Source organism: Pezoporus occidentalis, unplaced genomic scaffold (assembly GCF_034315485.1).
Source record: "Pezoporus occidentalis ecotype Australia unplaced genomic scaffold, CSIRO_AGI_Poc_V1 ctg34, whole genome shotgun sequence".
Lineage (NCBI taxonomy): Eukaryota > Metazoa > Chordata > Aves > Psittaciformes > Psittacidae > Pezoporus > Pezoporus occidentalis.
The window spans coordinates 3,386,929-3,404,906 of NW_026915376.1; the positions used below are offsets into that span (position 1 = coordinate 3,386,929).

General features: G+C 36.3%; 1 protein-coding gene across 1 annotated transcript in view; it reads left to right on the forward strand.

The window, feature by feature from the left end:
- The window catches only part of TTC27 (tetratricopeptide repeat domain 27), a 117,186-nt gene that overhangs the window by 37,649 nt on the left and 61,559 nt on the right, over positions 1-17,978 (forward strand). The window contains exon 9 of the mRNA XM_062629564.1: positions 1,389-1,455. Coding sequence (XP_062485548.1) covers positions 1,389-1,455 — 67 coding nt within the window. The remainder of the gene's footprint in view (positions 1-1,388; positions 1,456-17,978) is intronic.

The window sequence follows — 17,978 nt, forward strand, 5'->3', positions numbered from 1 at the left end:
ATAGCCACTATATAGCTCTAGTGACCATATCCTGGGCTGCATTAAAAGGAGCATGACCAGCAGGTCGAAGGAGGTGATCCTGCCCCTCTACTCTGCTCTCGTGAGACCTCACCTGGAGTATTGTGTGCAGTTCTGGTGTCCTCAACATAAAAAGGACATGGAACTGTTGGAACAAGTCCAGAGAAGGGCCACAAGGATGATCAGGGGACTGGAGCACCTCCTGTATGAAGAGAGGCTGAGAAAGTTGGGGCTGTTCAGCCTGGAGAAGAGAAGCTGCGTGGAGACCTCATAGCAGCCTTCCAGTATCTGAAGGGGGGCTATAGGGATGCTGGGGAGGGACTCTTCATTAGGGACTGTGGTGACAGGACAAGGAGTAATGGGTTAAAACTTAAACAGGGGAAGTTTAGGTTGGATATAAGAAGGAAGTTCTTTCCTGTTAGGGTGGTGAGGCACTGGAATGGGTTGCCCAGGGAGGTTGTGAATGCTCCATCCCTGGCGGTGTTCAAGGCCAGGTTGGACAAGGCCTTGGGTGATATGATTTAGCGTTAGGTGTCCCTGCCCATGGCAATGGGGTTGGAACTAGATGATCTTAAGGTCCTTTCCAACCCTAACTATTCTATGATTCTATGATCCATACTCTGTGCCATGATTTAGAATATATTTTCATGTGATACCTTTTTGTTTTCACAGGGAGCTTGAATATTAGCTATGTTGCTCTATGTGCCACTTAGAGGTATCTCTTGTAGTATACATGTAAATGTTGGTGGGCTGTTGACTAAAGAGAGCATCCGTCCACATTGAGTTGTAAGCCCAGTTTCTTTATCATCTCTGTAAACATGTCCAACTGTCAATAAAGTAATTCTGATCTCAGTATATTCTTCTGGTTTTCCCTATTTGTGTACTACAAGCTAGTGGTAATGGCAGTTAGTGAGAGATGGACCCCTGTGGTCATGTACCTAGAGTGACTAGAAAGAGGGTGTTTGATTTACCCTTTGGGACTTTTGATATTGTTTTGTAGAATCTGTATCCACTTAGTCATAGAATTTTAACTGAAAACAGACCACTGTATAAGCAGAGGATGGATTTAAAACTTGTAAGTATTTGTAAAATTGTTATTCCCATGAGCTTAAACTGAGTAAGCTGTTTCAATTTAGAATGGTATTAGAAAGGTATTACTGAAGTATCTCAGTCTGCTAAGTGGTTCTTTCTGTTCTGCAACTGTTCCTAGGTCTAGGCTGCCTTCTGCACATACCATACTCACATTTGTCATTGCAACGGTTTTCCAGAATGCACTTTACATTTCTTCAAGCTTGAAAAATGTTCCGTATAGCAGTATAGTAAAGTTTAAAATAGCATTTTTTTTGTGTGTGTTTTTATTTCCTTTACAGTATAGACCTTCAAAAGAACAACCCAATACACAAATTAACTGAGGAGGAGCTTCTGGCTTTTACTTCAGTAAGTGATTTATCCTGACTTCTTAGTAAACATGTTATCACTTACTGTGTAAGTGAAGTATCAAGCAGTAACCTGTTAATCACATTAATCATGAAACTATAAACAAATATTCCTTTAGTACTCAGTCATTTCATTAAATTTTGCTTATTTCAAGAAATTAAAGTGATGCTGCGGTTCAGTTCAGTCATCATCATGTGGGATAAGCTTGACATTGAAAAATTTAATTTCATCTGAAAACAGAACATTTTTTGTTTCAATTTGTAGTAAGTATATGAATTAGAATGCAATATTCAACTGTGCATTTTTATAGCGAACACTTCCTACGGCACTGGTGTTGAAAGCGTCTTTCTTTAAACAGTGTTTAAGTGGAGTTTGAAAGGAATTTTAGCTTTGTTCTGTCAGATTTATTCAGTCCACGTATCACATGTTCTGTTTTAACATGTTTATTCCTGGTCCAGTGGCTGATTTGTTGCAGAACAATTCTGTAACTTCCAAAGTGCCTTGAAAATACTTACTTGGTATTTTTTCAATGTGGTTTTTTGTTTGTTTGTTTGTGATGTTTCTTTGGGGATTTTTCTTTTGTTTTTTCTATTTTCTTTTTTTTACTCAAGACGAATATCAGTTTGCTGCCTTGGTCTTTTCTGCTTTTGTGTGTTTTCAACAGTACATTATAGGGGGAGTGGAGGAAGAAAGGCCATTGATTATATTGTAATTTTTTTCAACTTTCCACAGTGTTAGAGGTCAGCTTTGGTGCAGTAAAGAGAGCTTGCTCTCTTACCAAGCATTGTGGTCTGAGACCCCTTTGCTGTAATATTGCCATAGGAAAAAAAATAAATTCTTGTTAAAAATTTGCAGATAGGATCTCAGTAAAAATCCCTTTGATTTCAATTGAGTGAGAATTTTTTTCACTGACTTTGTAATTATGTGAAAGGCAGTAATCTAAAATTAAATGTAGTAATGTTTCATTTGGGTTGGTTGTTGGTTTGGTTTTTTTTGTGGTGGTGGAAAGTTCAGTCTGTAAAACAAAATCCTAATCTTTGCATTAAATAGGTAAATGTAAAATAGGTTGGGTTTACAGTAATGTTTAGCTCGTCTGCGGTAATAAAGTACATGTAAGATCTGCATGAGGGAACTGAGTGAACCGCTGTGAAACAATTTGGGGTTTGTAGGTTTTCTCTTTGCTACAGTGATCATAGTGCTTTCTTATGATACAGTTTTTGAAGTATTTGTTTTGAACTGTAGTTTTGGGGTTTTCTTGGGGTTTGTTTTTTTTTTTTAGGGTAGAAATAGAAGGGAAAAAATTGAGATGTAGAAAAAAATGTTAACTCTCGTGTGTTGTAGTAACTGAAGTACCCGAGTGATGTTATTAAAGTATGGTTACCATTAAAGAGAGGAAAAAACTTACAGAAAGAATAAATATGTACAAAGTAAGGAAATGCACACATAGAGAAGGCTGTAGGAATGAGAAAAGAGCCGAATAGTGCAAGCTTTTAAAAAATGGATAAATTATTACAATATATTTTAAAAAAAGGTTAATGCAAAGGTATGAAGTTTCAAGACATGAATATGATTTCTTTTTAAAACAAACTCTGCCACTTTTGTTGTAAAAATAATATATTTTAAATTGAGGGCTTTGTGTGAAAACTGAGAATTTTGCATCTCGTATTTTATTTCCTGTCAAACTTCCTGGACCTTTTCTGTTACTCCCTGCTTTATTATTTTCACTACCCATTATTATTTGCATTATTCTTGGGTGGAAGCAGCCATTATATACCTGAATCTTGAAAGAACTTCTCTGTATATTCTGTCCTTTTAACATTACATGGAGTTATATTGTGATAACAGAACATCTTTAACGAGGCTGGCCTTGCTACTGTAATGGTGCGCTTTTCAGAAGAGTTAAACTAGGTGTGGGGTTTAGCTGTTTCAACAATTCAGTTTTCAAACATTTCAACATTCTTCAGGTTTTACAGCAGAGGAGAAAAAGTCAACATAGCACATATATAGGGAAGAATCAGCTTTAATGTCATCTTTTATCTGACATTGCTTGACAGATCATATTACCTGTTATCTGAGATGAAGGAAATCTGTTGGGTGAATTCTTTGTTATGAAGAGGAGATTAAACTGCATTTTTCTGCCATCTAGTGGCTGGTTCCTCAAATTCACTGGACAGCTGCTGAAGTTGCTCCTTAACGTTTATTGCAGCGGCTGTGAGGAGCTTGTATGGTTTTGTGGGGTTTTTGTTTGTTTGGTGGGTTTTTTGTTTGTTTTGGGGGATTTTTTTAAGTTTTTTTTGTTTGTTTGTTTTTGTTATAGAGCTGCTATGTCAGTTACAGCTTGCTTCACCGTTGTAAGATCAGCAGCCACTATCGGGATAGATCTCCAGAGAAACAAACACAGCTGGACAATATGTGCAGGCATCCCTATCACTTTGTGCTCTGAAGAGCAAGAAAGGGCCTATAGCAATAAACTAGCAGTAATGTCATTCTTGCCAGTGGTGCAGAATTCAGACAGCAGTGAGTTGAAGAAGTAGTTGGTACCCTAAAATCAGAGGAAATAATAAATTTCATTATCAGAATAGTGTTCTTTTAACCTTTTGCTTAATGTTTCCAAGTTAACTGGATGTAGGGACACAATTTAATGTTACCATTATTTTATCTTTTGATCGTGGCCTGTGTTTCCAAGATACATATGGATTTTAACATTGCCATACTAAATCTTTCCTGGAAACTGAAGGCAGGAATCAGATGTTAGCTTACTTAAATTCTTTTCAATAAAGGAAGCTTTTGTGGATTTTGCACCTGCACCTAAAATTTTGCATAGTCACTGCAGAATTTCATGATAAAATTTGAGTTCTTTTGCATCTTAGCTCTGAGTCCCCAAGGCAAGCAAATCCATTTGCTGTGCTCCCTGGAAGTAGGGATATTCTGTGTGGATGGTAACACAGCCTTGGTTCTTATGGTGTGTGCTAGCTGAGTATGCAAGTGGCACTGCAAATATTATCAGTTGTATCTGAGGTATTTACCAAGCTTTGGTACTACCTAGTGAAACAGGCAAATGAGCACTATACCAATGCTGCTCTTGTAATTTCTTTAACATTATTTAAACTGCTGTGTATGCGTGTGTGTGTGAGCAGGCATCTTCTCAGCCTACATGTGGATTCCTAAATCTGCAGGCTGGTTAGATGGTTGTCATGCATTCATTTCATATCTGCTGAAATTTATGTTTCCTGAAGAAAGGAAAGCGTTTCAAGATGTCTTAGGAAAGTTGAGAAATTGTAAGGCATTTTTAATAGATCAGGGAATCTCCAAGAGATCCTCTTGCTTTGGACATTGCAAAACAAATGCATGTGACCTGCAATTTCTCTTGAGCAGTGGGAATTAAGGTAGTACAAAAGGGAAAGGATGATCAAAGTGAAATCAAGTAGGTGATATGGGCCTGCTTTGTACTAGGTGTAGTTTGGCCAACAGGCTTTCTAAACACCCTTTTTTAGGAATAGAAATTAAAAATTACTAGATCTCTAAGATATATATATATATATATGTATTTTAAGCAACATAGAGTCTACAAATAGTACTATTATGTCACTATTAGTAACTTCTTGGTGACTGCTGTCAAATACAAAAGGATTGCTGCTTTTCTTTTACGGTATTCACTTTGGAATAAATGCCATTCCTAAAAGTAAACTTTTGTAAATAAGAATTACTTCTAGTATTTCTGTTGGGGTGTATCAGATCCTGTGTACTTGGATATGTAATCTCATTGTCTGGGATAGCTTCTCTTGGTACAATAATTTGGACCTCAGTGCTTGAGGAGTTCTAGTCAAATCTGTTCATCTATCTTCAGCATAATATTTCAGTTTTTAAGATGTTAATATATAGCTGAAACTAGATACATTTTTTTTCTTGCTTATAGTTAAATTGTTGATTTTTGATCTTTACTTGAGAAGTAATGTATGTGCACTTAAAAATAAACACAGAATTAAACATTTTAAGGGAAATTAAATATATTTTTTCTCATGCATAATGTTTTAAGTTCTTATTTAGTAATTAAATATCACACAGTATGCTTTAGAGACCCAGTTATGCATATGGTATTCAGCAATCTTGCTGATTCAGCTAACTGAATATTGCACTTGAATGCCATTTTTCAGAGAGGAAAGAAACATAAACCAGGAGTGAAAGCCAGTGCTTCTGTTAGAATTACCAGTTTCTTCCTTATAAACTTTTTTCCCCCAGATCTTTCTGTATAAGAAGTATACGATGCAAGAAACCAAAGAACTAACTCAGTATTGCTTTAACATTCAGGTTTTGCAGCCCAGTTTACTCTCGGCTCCTCAACTTAGTTTTACAATGCCTAAATATGCTTTCTTATCCCGTCTTTCGGTTCAGTGGGTTGTTTTAATGTAAAAAGAGAAATGTGAAGTCTGCTTTATAATAGGTTTTATATTAGGCAGCAGTTTTTCCTTAGAAGTTCAGAAGTACACACACTGATCTTTGTATATCAGTGATCCAAATATCTTTTTAGAAAAAAAAAAACAAACCAAAGCAGCCTTTTTGTAAATGACCACAAGTGAGGTCTTAACATCACTTCTATTAAATATTTGCTGTTTGCATTATTTTGAATAGGTAATGCAGTTAAGACAATATACCAAAGAGAAGATTTAAATGAACACCAGTGTTATATAAATGTACATAATATTTCAGTATACTTTTATATTGAATTTTTTAGAAAATAAGCTTAAAGCTTTATAAAAGATGTCCATCATGTGAATATAAACTTAAACACACGGAACTAAAAAGTAATTCTGAAATGTAAGAGTTCCACGAACACATGAAAGCTGTGTGTAAGAACTGGTAAATCTTCCTTTATGTTTCAAGACTATGCACTTCTTGCAGACAAATAGGGGAAGGATTAAATTATGGCTGGTGCTGCACTTTTCTCTTACAAAAGAGAATAAAATAAAAAAAAACCCCAACCAACCCACTCAGTAATAAAAGTTCTTAAAGCTTTACAGAAAGCTTATACTGTAGTTTATAGTTTACATACTGGGGGCACAATTCAGTGTTTCTAGTCTGATATGACACTCCCAACAGAGAATATCCATGATTACAGAGCTGCAGCTGGTCCTTAATATTACTCCTTCAATCTATCCTAGTCCTTGCTTTGTCCAGGAGAAAGGGGCTTTGTGGTAAATGTGGTAAGTACTTAGCCCGTTGTGGGAGAATTGACTGTTTTTTGCCATATTAGTCTGGTATGATCAACATACTTAGAGTGGTAGCAACAATATTAACCTGTAGAGGACTAAGGAGAAAAAGTTACCAGAAACTGTGGAAAAGAAGCCTCTTGTTTTGTGCTTCCCACATCTTAGCTCCATGTTTATATTTTTTGGAATCCATAGAACATGAAAAGGGACCGTGGAAAAATTAGAATTTAGTTGCATTGATTTGCTATACTCGTGAGAGTTCTATCATTTATAGAGGGTAGAGCAGTTGGTTTCTTTACTGAGTGGTGAAAAACAAGAAGAGAAAGCTCTAGCGGGTCTTCTGTCTTTCAACACTGAACAGGTGAGGATACCCTTCTTAATGAGAAGGAAAAAAAAAGTGTAATAGCTTTTATTTTGCTCAGATTACAAAACTTAAAACTTACTGACCATCTTCTAGCAAAAATACCTGATCATTCTGAAATTGTTTCAGTAATGCTGTGAGAGATACCAATGTCTGACTTGGAGAATGAGAAGGAGTCTGTCAAAATCCAAGGAATACTGTGCATCATGTCTTGTTTTTCCACTGTGTTGTGCTACTCATTACAGACTGGTTTTGTTAAGGAATTTCAGAATGGTTGGACAGGGTGGTTTTTTGTTGGTTTGTGTGTGTGTGTGTGTGTGGTTTTTTGTTTTGTTGTTTGTTTTGTTTCCCAGAGGTGAGCATTTATTGTGTGTACAATAGAAACTGTCTCTGTATGGTTCCCTTTGAACATCACAGCAGAGAATTATAGTCCACATTCTGTTGAGAGTGTGTGTATTGCACATATGAATACTTCTGCTTTTCACTGTAAAAAGGGGGCTTTGGAAGGAGGGAGCAGAAGGTGGAAATGGGAACGCTTTGTTTTTCTCATCTTTTGTATGGTATTTGTGATATTAATGTGGGACTAGGGAGCAATCAAATCACAGCATATGATATTTTTTAATGTTAAGCCTTCCTATCAAAACCTCTATAAAACTAACATGCCAATTTGATTTCTAAAGAGAAGCTGTTTATATAGCTTAAATAAAAGAAGTGCATTTTTCTCTGCTGAGAAAATGGCTGTAGTTTTCTTTGTTTTATAACTAGCAAGGGTATTGAAAAGCTCATTAAGGGTGCCATGTGTCTCTATGGCTGTAACTTTCGTGGCTTTATAAAAAGTCTCTTTCACTTCTTTTCTAAGCTGCGTTGCCCATTTTGAATAGCCTGTTGGTTACAAGATTATAACACTGCAAAGGCTTTCAGCAAAGCCCTGCTAGTACTGGTAAGACTTTTTTTTGTAAATGAACTCAAAGCTGTTCTATTCTTCCCCCCTCCTCCCCCCCCCCCTTTTTTTTCCTCCAAAAGTCTGAATCATTTTCCAGGAATGTTAGGATCTAAACACTTGCTAATTTAAGACATGTATGCTTTCTGGCACATCACACATCACTGGGAAATCAGATTGAGTATAGCAAAAGAGAAGCTGCCTCTTTCTGCTGGAGTATCATGTGCAAAGACTCAACTAGATTTCTTGGAAGCTTATTCACAAAGTGTCTGGTACTTATGTTTACAAAGTATTGTGGATAGGAAATTAACCTAGTGTTAGTTATTTTTGCTGCTGTTGTAAGCATTTAGGTATTTTAGGGTAAAGTAAGTGGGAGCTATAGTACATGTGTTTCAGGAGAGGGGGGGAAACTTGCATTCCATTCCCAAACTGGGATTAAGTAACAATCTGTTTGAAGTTGTTTTATTTTGCAAAATATCAGATTTCAACATAATTGACACTTTTATCCCTTTCAACTTCGTTCTCTGTGGTCTGCATTCTTCCCTGAGTCCATGGGATCCACCGGTCTGCTTGCATCATACCTTACAGGACGTGATTCCTGATTTATTGTGGGCCTTTCTGAGCAGGAAGAAATTTTGGATAGCCTTTACTTTTTAGAATAGTTTGCTCTTTATATAATGTGTACGGAATTACTTAAGTGACAGATTTTAATGGGCTCATTGAAACTGCAATGGTAAGAGAACATGAAAAAATGTGTTTAAATATTGATTATTTCCTTGTCTAAGGGTTTGGGAAGTTAAGCAGGCAAATTCGATGACAGTTAGTGACATTTTTTCCCACAGCAGCCTTTCTTCTCCCCCTCCTTCTTCCTCTTTATCCATCAGCAGTTCACTTATTTCTTTTTCTAGCAATCTCTCTGACAGCCAGTTGACATGTTGCAGGCTTCCCTTCCCCCTCTCATGTACTTCACCAGTTAACAACTGTTAGAATTTACTTCAGCAAGAAGATTAAATTAATCTCCTTAATCAAGAAAATGATGTCTGATGTATCATCTGAAGGAAATAAGATATTTTCTACTACTCGGTGTATTGCATAGTATTCCCTTTCTGACAATATTCTGATGATCAGTTCAGTGAATATGTTATCAGCATTAGAAGTCACATTTTTTTTTAGTGTATTCTACTGATCTGCCTTTTTGGCTGGGGATGGGGCAGATGAGCTAATAAACAAGGGGTAAATCCAAGTATCCCTTTTCCCAAAGTAAATTTACCTTTTTGTTCTTTTACCTCATGTGAGAGAGAATTATTCTTAAATTTAACCTGTCCTAAAATGTTGTCCTCATCTCCTCTGCCTAGTTTTAGTATTGCCCCTTCATTTGGTTTTTTCAGTCCTAATTGAACATTTCAAATATTACTCTAATCTTACTTGTTCCATAGCATCTGAAAAAATGAAGTTGGTTGAAGTCTTTTTTTCTGGTCAAGTTGCTACTGTCTCCAAGAAACTGAGTTTAATTTTCTCTGATTGTATCATGTCTGTACTTTGGATGAAGTAGCATATTTCTTATATCGGCACCCCAAACATTCTTTCTGGTCCTTATTAACGATGAAACACTGAAAAAATATCTTGGTTTGTTGTTGTGTAGGTTATTTTTGGGTTGTTTTTTTTTTTTTTTTTTGGGGGGGGGGTTGGTTTTCATTTGTTGTTGGGGTTTTTTTTTTTTTGTTGTTTTGTTTTTTATTATTATTAAACAGTTTAGGATAGGTTTGAGAATGTCCTAGTCCTTGATCGTTATCATTAATTATGTATTTTTTTAATTCTCTCCCAAGTTGTAGGAAGTGTGCAAATCTCATACTCTTAATTCATTTATCATCATTAAAATGTCAAAGTTCTGTTGTTCTTGGGGGCTTTTGGGTGGTTTTGGTGTGGGGTTTTTTTGTTTGCTTGTTTTTAAGAGCAGCTAGTATTGCAGTCAATTCTAGCTGTTCTTCTGTTTTAGCTGCTTAGGGAAAAATATGAGATGAATTTGATAATAAATCTGTGTTACCCTGCTTCTGCATGAATTTGTTTTTCTATTTCTCTCAAACTAGGGGTGCAATAATTAAATATCTCCAGTGATTTTCTTGAAGTTTTAGGTAGCCATGGTACTGGAAGTGATTTCTAATTGATTTTTTGTTTGGGGTTTTTTCCCCCCTCTTCAGGTGATTTACTGATTTTCAGTTTAACATTTTTGCATAAAAAGTAATGTTTAATCAATTTCTAAGTCTGTAGATCATAGGCTTTTGAAAAGAGATGTAAAAAGGAAAGATTTAAAAAGTTTTCTTAAAAAAAAACACTTAGAGATTAGTTTCAGCAAAATATCCATTTACATACTTAGCATTTCTTGTTTGAGTAAACCCCATTATGTTCAGCAGTGATCTTGGGCATGTGCTTGCACGGTGTGCTGCCCTTATGTGAGTAGTTAGTTGGCTTTAGTATGTTCTGGAAAAGCATGATGCCATCTGTGTTATAGAAGGACAAAAGCTAACAAGCTCAGATTCTGGTCTTTCTACAGCATTTCCTTTCCTGTCTTTTATTAAAAGCAGGGAACAAATATTAAAGTGCTGGTGACCAGAAATTAAGGTGTTAAGATTAATTTGTGAAACATTTAAATACACCTACATGAATGCTGTATGCATGTTTATTTTGCTTATATTTACAGAATGCTTGAATTCTAGTACTGATCATGTACTAAACAGTATATTATGACTAAAGGGAGGGAGAAAAAGATGCATTCTTGCCAGCAGACCACATCATTCTGCATTTTTTTTCTTCCACAAATACATTTTTACTGGGAACTTGCATACTGGCAAGCAAAGGGCTGTTTTAAATAACTATTTGTAACACGAAATATGCAAGAAAATGTTATTAGGTAATTTGCATGAAGTGTTTATGACCTTTGTAAAAACTTATTTCCAGTTGTGCGAATACGTGAGCAGGAAAGGTTCATACTCTGTTTCTAAAGGTTAGCTCATTGCATCAGGAAATCATCAAAACAAGGCCAGCTCATTTAGTGCACTGTTCATGCAGTATCTATCATAAATGAGTCTCATGATTACTGTGAGAAAATTCAGACATTTTTTTTTCTGTGTATAATTTACATGCTTAGCTTATATGATAATATGGTATGGCATAAATACATTTGACATGTTTGGATTGGCCGCGTTAATAACGACAAGTAGAAATTTTAGTTATGAAGACTATTTAAATAAATGCCAATAAAATATTTCAATTCACAAAAATGTTTGAAAAATATTTAGAATATTTAATATTTTTATATCTGTGAAGCTGAGATTTGAGGCCTTTTCTGAACTAAGAACTGTGACACTAGATATAAGTTGGTGTATTTTGACATATTTGATTTTACTGCCTTGTCTATATTATCTGCAAGCATGTCTTGCATTAATTAAATTGGAGCGTGAGCTTTTTTTCCTTGAAGGACTTTGTCGTGTCAGCTAGATTTTTTCTTCAGTAGATTTGTCAGAATATGTTGGCCAACACATTCTACAATGAATTCTATCTAGTCTAGACAAAAGATGAGAAGTAACTTTAACAGATTGCTATAAATAGACAGTGAAAGACTTCCTATGCTGCAAAATGATCTGTTTGATTTTGAAATTACAGCACTCAGAGAGGAACAGCATATGTATTTGAATCCCTCAAATTAGTATTGTTCCTGGTTTGGTTTGTGTCATTGGCTGAAACTGAGTATATTTTCTTTGCTTTTCAGATTAATAAATGTAAGTGAAACCTTTTCAATTTCAGAATAACAGAAGGAAATGTTTAAAAAAGTTGGTTTTATTTTGTTTTGAACATCTTGCATGGTTTGAAGCTGCTTAATAGCTTAGTAATAAGCTTCAGAAAGCCAAGTTGGTCATTTAGTTGCTGGAATAAGGCTGTATTTCTCATCCTGCATCTTACTGTGTAAGAACTGTGTATACTTGTGTGTGTATTTTGTATTTTTGTGTATATTTTGGATTTTTTCCTTATGTGTACACAAACATTTGTGTGTGTGTTGCATCTCCAGCAGAGCTGGGAAAATGCAGAGCTTGGAGATGCATAACTAAAAAAATTGCTTCTTTGTTTTCATCTAAGGAAAATGTCTTGTAGCTTCTTCAGACTAGATATAAGGAAGAAATTACTTACAGTGAGTGTGGTGAGACTGGAACATGTTTCCCAGAGAGGTGGTAGATGCCCCATCCCTAGCAACATTCAAGGTCAGGCTGGATGGGACTCTGGGCAACCTGATCTTGTTGGAGATGTCCCTGCTTATTGCAGGAGGATTGGACTAGATGGCCTTTAAAGGTCCCTTACAACTCAAACTGTTCTGTCATTCATCATCCAATTTTCACAGCTGTTTTAATAACTGCTGTTGTTTACGTGCATAATACAACTGGACAGATGCTCGACTGTTGTGTTTGAATCTTAATCAACTAGAGCTCATATTTTTAACTTCTTTCAAGTCTAAGCATGTCCCAGATACTGCTTTTGGTCTCAAATAAATATATTCAGAGTATAGCTTCTGTTTGCGCAACTCTGTCAGATTTAGGAATGTTACTTACTGTTGCTCACCAAGACAGGATTTTCTTTTATTCTCCCCAGCATTCTGTCACTCAGTTTTTCAGTATTAGTCACTTGTGCCTATGTCAGCTTCCCTTCTTGTTTAGTCATCTGTGCCATATTCCTGCCACCCCTCCTTTGTCAGCTCTTGCCTCCTGTTTATCTGGTGCACTCTTGCTGTCATCTTCCCTAATTTATCTTTCTCACATATTTCTGACACTATTTTTATTCCGTTCCTTCCTTGCTTTTGGTTGTTGCTTAAGGAGTTAGTCTTCTTCCAGGACCATTATGTCTTTGTTCTCTGAAAGGAAGGTGGCTGCAGCTTTGGTTTTGCTCCTTTTGCACATAAGGTTTAAAACCAGGATGCTGGTGACCTCCAGCACCTTCATCCCTTGGCATGTAATGGGAACAGTCGCTCTTTAAAGAGGCAGAATACTTCTGCTGGTGAAGTCAGGAACTGGAATAAGTCAGAAATTGAATATTTTTTTAATGGACATTGAGACTTGCTAGTATGTTCTTTCTTGGAAAACTGTTGAGATCGTCCAAAACTCTCACTGAAATTGTCATCTCCAGACTTTGACCCTAGCCACACTCAGCCCACCAAACAGTAATTGGGGCATGCCACTTGCATTCAGCATGTTACACTTGTGAACGCCAAGTTTTGTAGTATGTAGACTGATGAAGAGTGGAGACTGTTGTAGGCAGAATTCCTGTGGTGGATGCTGACATTCAAAATAGGGGAAAACCAGGTATGACACAGTTCCTGTAGAGTCCTATCTGGCATTGTGTAGGTTTTCCTCTGCTGTGACTCACCCTTCTTATACAAACAGCTGTTCTTCTAAACTGAAGGTTGTGAAGATAATTCTGTAGAAATTTTATCATTTCTACATGACATGGCTTAATAGTAAAGTCGGTGGCAGCCTTGCCGTAAATCACTGGTTTAAACATGTAATTCTTCCTGATTTTTTTTTGGCTGTTCCTGCTACAGAAAAAGAAATGTGATAATTGATTTTGACTAGTTGATATATTATGGGATGGGTTCACAAAGGACATTTTTATACTCTAAAAACTGTATGCAACTGTTACATTATTCTTGTTGTGGCATTGACTACTCTTAAAGTTTTGAACTTATGAAACCATTTAAATTGTTTCTTTTCAAGAAGATAATTTTATGCCTTTACTGAGGATGTTAAGAGAGCTTTTAAGGCTCACTGTTTTGTATAATTTTTATAGTTGTGTTTTAAATCTTTCCAAGAACCACTATTTTTGATACCCTACTTTCTCTTCCTGCAGAAGATACTCAATTAAGGTATTTTCAGAATAATTCTTATTAATGGATATTTGTTCTGGAGTTGCTATTGCAAGAAAAGATACAAGTTTCTTTTAGGCTAGGAATCTGTGCTGCATCAGATAGCAGCAGTGTATAAAGCCATATTCTTCCAGAAGATTTTGGTAGACCAAATAAACAGGAAGCATCACTGGCAGTCTATAGAAGAAACATAGTGGTGGAAGACATAGTAGTGAGCTCATGAATGTGACTAGGCAGTCAGAACAGACAAATCCCACCACCCTGGGGCAGTTGTGTAAAGATGCAGGATCTGTCAGGCCTAAAGGATTTTTCCAGTGGTCCAGAGTGCTGCAAACACTGAGTTTGCCCTGAACAGATCAAATAAGCCAAGAAGCAGAAAGAAAGAAATGGACACTTTAATGTGTAGTTTTACCTAGATTTTGCTGAGTAAGAAGTACTATTATAAAACCGAGGTAACCAGCCTAAAGAAAGCATTGACAAGTCGTGGTGGTTTTTTGTAGCTACAGGCAGCAGTGCCAGAAATGGAAAGATAGAAAGTAATGACTGTCTCCCTGAGGAGTAAATTTGTATCAGCAGAGGATAAGTTAACCTGTAGCACTGTCTGTTCCAAAAATGCTCCTTCTGAGAGGAGAGGCGAGGCTGAGGGTGGAGCAAGCAGGGCAGAGCATTTAAAAGCCTATTGTGGTAGTTTTTCAAGGGAATACCTAGTAGGGGGTAGGACGTGTTTCTTCTCACAGCCAATCTGAATGGAACAAGTTAGAAAATATTCTCCATTGGCACTGGTTTTCTATCTGTCACCCTTTTCTTAGTCATTTGCTTTGTTTGCTTTCAAGCTTAACAGATTGCAAGTCCTCAGACAGCATGTGCCTTTGCATATAGTCCTGAAACCATCTATTTTTAAAACATGGTATCTAGCCACTCTCAAACCAAATTCACTGTTTTACTAACTGTGCAGAGAGGAATTTTTTGAATGTGCTTTTCTGTTATTCAGGATAGTATCAAAAGAGCACATGATGCGTTCAGAACCTTGGCATAGACAGTAAAATTCCTCAGGCTGAGCAGCTAAAATGGGAAATTCAATGTTTAATACCTAGGGAAATCCTTATCGTTGGTACTAAAGAGTTGAAGTCTGGTCTTTTGAATCCAAAAACCTGATTTATTGCTGTTGAGATTGGGCCTTAGGAAACAAATGCAGTACTGTGATGTGGTGTGGAAGTCTGTACTTGTGCTGTTTCAGGAGTAAGTCCAAACCACAGACCTGAAAAAGACAATGCTGCTACAGTTGGATCTGGCTGAAGTAGTTTTCAGCATAACACAGAATAAGTGATATGTTTGGCACAATGGAGTAAGTGTCAGTAGTGCGCCTGGATACCATTCTAGGTGAAAGTAGGAGCCATATCTTATGTGATTTACCCTTCCTTAGTCATTGTAAGCAGAGTCCTTTAAATAATACAGTATCTTCTTTCTTCATGACATTTCCTTTTCTTCTTTAGTTTATTCCTTCTAAAAAAATTGAGAACCTCCAAGGAAAACTAGCTTCCAAACTTAAATATTCTCTCAAAATGAAAAGAAAAATCAAAATACAACCCAAAAACCAGCTTAAGCAACAACATGAAAAATTATTCTTTTTTTTTTTTTTAACTCATACAAGAGGATACAACATGGATACCACTTAGTATCATCACAGAGCATTAAGCTCTTAGAAACTTGCTAAATATCGTCCCCCTGATGCATGTTAATGTGGAAGAAAATTTATTTAATTTTGGGCATCCAGGATAGATCTGCAGTTTGGATGTATAAGTAGAACTGAACAAATAATTTAATACTCAGTACCTCTGTACTATTATTAGAAGTAGAAAAAGGGGGAAAAAGCATTGAAACATTTTCCCAGCAGAACCTGATTTGAGTTGATTTTTTCCAATTAGTCTAAAATTACTTTGAATTGTGATCTTTGTTCCTGCCATAGGCCTCTGAAAGTTACGTATCTGCATGCATACAAGTTAAATAATAGACTGCATTATGCAGGATCAAAGAATCATGTTTATAGCTCTCTGTATCTCCCTACTTTTTGGTTTTGATCCATACAAGTTAATGTAAGCTTGCTTTTCTGTGTTTCTGTTATATTTAAACCCATACCAAGCCTTCCTTGAGTCTTTTTTTTTCTCACTGAAAATTCTTCAGTAAGCATAAATCTCTACTCAGCTTTTTCTGTGGAACATACGAGGCCTCCATTGCAAGGGAACGTTTCTCTTGTGCTCACTTGCTTTGACCTTTTTTTCTGTAAAGTGTATAATGTAGGGGACAGTGAGCCACAATTTCAGTTTTATCTGCAGAACTAGATTCACATCTAGCTCAAAAGACAATCATCATATGCTTGCGTGTATTCTATTGCTGACTAGATTTCAGGTTATAGTGTACTGATGTCCACATCAAATGACCTCCCTTAATTTCATTTTCTTAATACAGACAATTTTTGCATGTTTCTGAGCCTTGAAGTTATGGAGTGAGGCAGGATATTTTCCAAGAAAAGCCATAGAAACCTCAAATTTAAAAGCAAGTGCAAAAAGTTCTTGATGTGTATTCAGAAGATGTAAAAAGTGTAGCAGGAATGAAGAAGAAACAGATAATGGACTCTGCTTTGGACATGAACATTTTTCTAATAGTTGATTAAGCATTTCCCTGTGCAGTATTAAAAAGTGTACTTGGGGAGAGGGAGAGTCGTTTTGATTGATATTCTTTCTGTGTGTGATGAAAAGAAACAGAAAGAATGAAAAAGAAAGGTGCAGCCTTTTACAGAACATGTTTATGGTTGTTAGTAAAAGCAGCACGTGTAGACCTTCCATGTGTTTCTTTTTGCTCCCTGTCCTTCAAAAATAACAAAATTTACTGCAGAGGAGAGCTGGCCTAAGGGTGACAGTTATGGAGAATGGAAATGCAAGTTGGATGTTCTTCTAGCTAGTGATACTTAGAAAACCAAGACCCAGAAATAAGGCAGCCTCATTTTACCTGAATATTGCTAGAGAAAACAAGATGGACAAATAGGGTGTGAAATCTGAATTTATTTTCTTTTGAAAGTTGCAGATGCATTTGTTTTGAGAAAACCAAAACAACCACTCATTCTTTTGTTTTCAGTATCCTTTCCAATATCTTCAGTGAAAAGAGATAATGTGTAGTACTTATAATGCAACTTATTCTTGACTTTAGTTGATTGGCTTTTATAGTGCCATCTACAGAAATATGATTAATTGTCTTTAGAGGAAATAAAGAAGAGTTGTAGACAATGGAGTGATTTCTAAAAAGACAGTTCTTTTTAGAGAGACAGTTCACTTTAGTAATAGGACTACTGATTCATATTTCCTTACATCTGTTGCTAGCATACCAGCTAGTCTAATACTGAAAATGATTACATCTGTGCAAACACTTAAATGCTTCTCAGCTTGGTCTTTGCCTTGAGTTAAAAACTGTATCAGGATGTGAGGTACAGCTTAATTACTTTTCACTTTGAAATCTGTGAGAAAAATCTATAGAGAAAGTCTCCCTTAGAGCATATCTTTTTCACCATGCAGCTAAAACAGTCATTCCAGAGTTGTCTGCAGCCCCATTACAAATTCAAGGGAATCAAAGGAGATTTGAGACTGGAAGATACCAGAAAATTGACAACCTGTGTAGAGGATTCATTGGGAAGAAGCAGCTCAGTTGGGCACCTAACCAATATGTATAAGCTAGGAACCTAGTTTCCTTCTTAAATTCAATGGGGAGAGTAAGAGGCTTTCTCAGGGAGTCCCTGAGGCTGATGCTTGTTCACAGTGGTCTTTTTAGGGACCCTTCCTGCCATTGCTAATTGTGTAAAAAGGACTCAGTAGGACTAACTTCCAAGCTTGTCTGCCTGATTTTTTTTTTATTTTTTTTTTATTCCTTGAAATCCTAGGTACTACAGAAGTGGCACAATAGCCATCACAATTTCTAAGATGACCTAGCATAAGTAATTGCCCAGAAGCTGTTCTTTACAAGGCAGGTGTCAGAAAGAGTTAAGAGTTACTGCTTAAAGACAGTGCCATGGAGGTGAAATATGTTTAGGGTGATGAACGGGATGGAATATGAGGATTCCTT